General features: G+C 42.3%; 1 protein-coding gene across 1 annotated transcript in view; it reads left to right on the top strand.

The window, feature by feature from the left end:
• The window catches only part of LOC138059097 (uncharacterized protein SYNPCC7002_A1628-like), a 9,270-nt gene extending 7,349 nt beyond the window's left edge, over positions 1-1,921 (top strand). The window contains exons 5-6 of the mRNA XM_068904611.1: positions 206-348; positions 1,320-1,921. Of these exons, the coding sequence (XP_068760712.1) occupies positions 206-348; positions 1,320-1,343 (167 nt within the window). The 3' untranslated portion in view covers positions 1,344-1,921. The remainder of the gene's footprint in view (positions 1-205; positions 349-1,319) is intronic.
• The last annotated feature ends 579 nt before the right edge of the window (positions 1,922-2,500 follow it).

Here is a 2,500-nt window from a genome sequence, read left to right on the forward strand (position 1 = left end):
CAGGAAATGGGAAAAAAGTAGTCGTTTCTAGGTAGTCTGAAATGTCAGCCTTCTTCTCGTTGTATCCTTCAGGCGAAAAAAAACTACTATTGGGAGGCTTAATTGAGTGGAAAGCTGAAAATTTGAAGTTTTGTCTTCCTCGTCACCTTTTCATGTGCGAGGTGATCAGTGTTCTTCAATATCTAGCTATACTATTTGATATCAGGGCTCTTTGATCGGGATGTGGCTGTGATAGACAAGTCTCTGGGCCGAGGAATTCCTTGTGCAGCAGTGATTGGTGGAGGATATGATAACGACGTTGATGTTTTAAGTAGACGTCACTCTATCATTCACAGAGCAGCCCTCAAGGTAACCCCAGTGACATTTAGTCAAATTATTGTAATAGTGATCAAATGCCTACATCTTGAGCCAATTGAAACTGGAGGCAGTCAAGGTGCTTAATGTTTTGTCAGAGGATTGAGAGTGTAACCAACTCAAGGTACAACGTTGGAATAGATTGCAATCATCATATCTTTCTTTACCCTAGGATTTTACAGTAGCTTTTTGTAGCTGATATCTCCCAGCGTTTTAACCTTCGTAACCTTGATCTACCACGGAGGACAGAGCACAACACTGGGAACTCCGTGCCTTAGTCTTTGCGAATGGTGTGGGTTTTACGTCCCCGAGGGTTATGAACACTGAAAGGGTTGTGAGACGGGTCCTACGGTTTATAGTCCTTATCCGAGATGACTAGAGAGTCTAATCATTTGCAGATGTCATTACACAGGAAGCATTTTCTCCTCAGTTATTTAAAGCCCCTGAGTGTTGGTTCGGCCGGGTTTTGATCCTGCGACCTCTCGCACGATAGTCCCGTGCTCTACTGAGCCAATCTGTCGGTGGAAATTTTGCAAGTGACACCCGGAACGAGGGTGAATTTATCCAAGGCGTGGTGCCTTGGTTAGTCTGCCCGGCTTATGGTTGAAACCACAAAATGAGCGGCAAAACAGAAAGAAGAGAGAAATGGAAAGGGAGACAAAAGCAAGTATGCAGGCCTCACTTTCGGTTTTTTCGAAAATGTCGGAATAATAATAAAGTGAATAATCAAGAAACCCAATTGCATTTCGAAGCTTCTTGGGATATCGTCACGATATCTACTTTCAAGTTTGTACAGTGACCATGAAGTAAAGTGGGCTGAGGTTTTTGAAGTTGGGATCCTTTTTGTCTCACTCAAAAGCCTCTTGGGGACGTGAAATTAAGTATGTGTGTGTGTATGTGTTACCCATGTTTACTCGGCATCGGTTCTTTTAACAACTTCCTTTAAATTTTCTCTTCCATTTGAGGTTTGGAATAACAGAAATCTGTAAACGTCGGGCGTGAAGGCGAAGTGTGAAAAAAGAAGTCTTCACGAAATTAAAATCAGTTATGAAGATGAAAGATTCAAGGACTCAAGGATTCCTGGCAAGAAACGGAGGCCGCAGGGAGACACTCTCCACATAAAGAATCTTGAACACAATTTACTTGTTAACAGTGCTGTTTATACACTGGTTCTAACTTAGAGCGGTTTTCAATTGAGTGTCGATTATGATTACTTCATTCAGTGATTGGTTTAAAGTTCTTTCGCCACTTTTTCAACCAATCTGAAGTGAAACCAAAACCAATCGTGGCTCGCGCGTGCACATTTTCCCGCGCTTTGTGTCGGCTACGTTTAATTACTTCGAGTTCTTCGAGTTTTGATTGGTGTACTGGATTGTCTCCGTCCTGTTTCATTGGCCAAAGTAATTGCTTTGGTTTTGGTTTTACGACACTCATTCGAAAACCGCTCTAAACACAAGGTGCCATCGAACAATTAGGCCCAGTGGGGGCATTTCTCGAAAGTCCCCAAACTTTTCGTTTGACATGAAAACGCTTTGTATCTTCATAAGGAAAACGTTTCAAGTCATGCAAGTTTGCAATTGTTTTGTCTTGTCTGGTTTTGAAAATATGTTCAGACTTTTTTTAATGAACAGATCTTAGTTTTACGAATTGCCTTTCGGGCCCTTTTTGGGTGTCACCATTCCCTCTCTCGCAATCATTTTGCTTTTGACGTCTTGGTGGTAAACAAGTCAAGTGACCATCTGATCAAAGCAAGTGGATGAATGTATCGTAAATGGCTTTTCGGGAGGTTTCGAGAAACGTACGTCAGTCCCTGAGCCTTAAAAGTAAGTGTATTCTTTCCAACTTTGCACGCTGTGTTTAAGTTGTGAGCTAATGTGTGTGTAATGTCTTCTGTGTAAATGTTTTGTGAAGTACATTTGTAAATGGCTAAGTAATGGTTAATTGCCAACGAGTCAGGCCTTCTGAAGACAGAAGGCCTGGCGAGGCGGCAGCTTATAGAGCCGCGAGAAGATTTTTAGGCGGACGAAATCTCAGAAGCGCTTCAAATTTAATTGTAATGTAGACCAAAAGCTGTAATGTAGACCAAAGCGATGAAATGTTGACCGTAGCGATAACCAATGAGAGTGCCGCACGAGTACGCCGCGTG

Source organism: Montipora capricornis, chromosome 8 (genome assembly GCF_036669925.1).
Source record: "Montipora capricornis isolate CH-2021 chromosome 8, ASM3666992v2, whole genome shotgun sequence".
NCBI classification, from domain to species: domain Eukaryota; kingdom Metazoa; phylum Cnidaria; class Anthozoa; order Scleractinia; family Acroporidae; genus Montipora; species Montipora capricornis.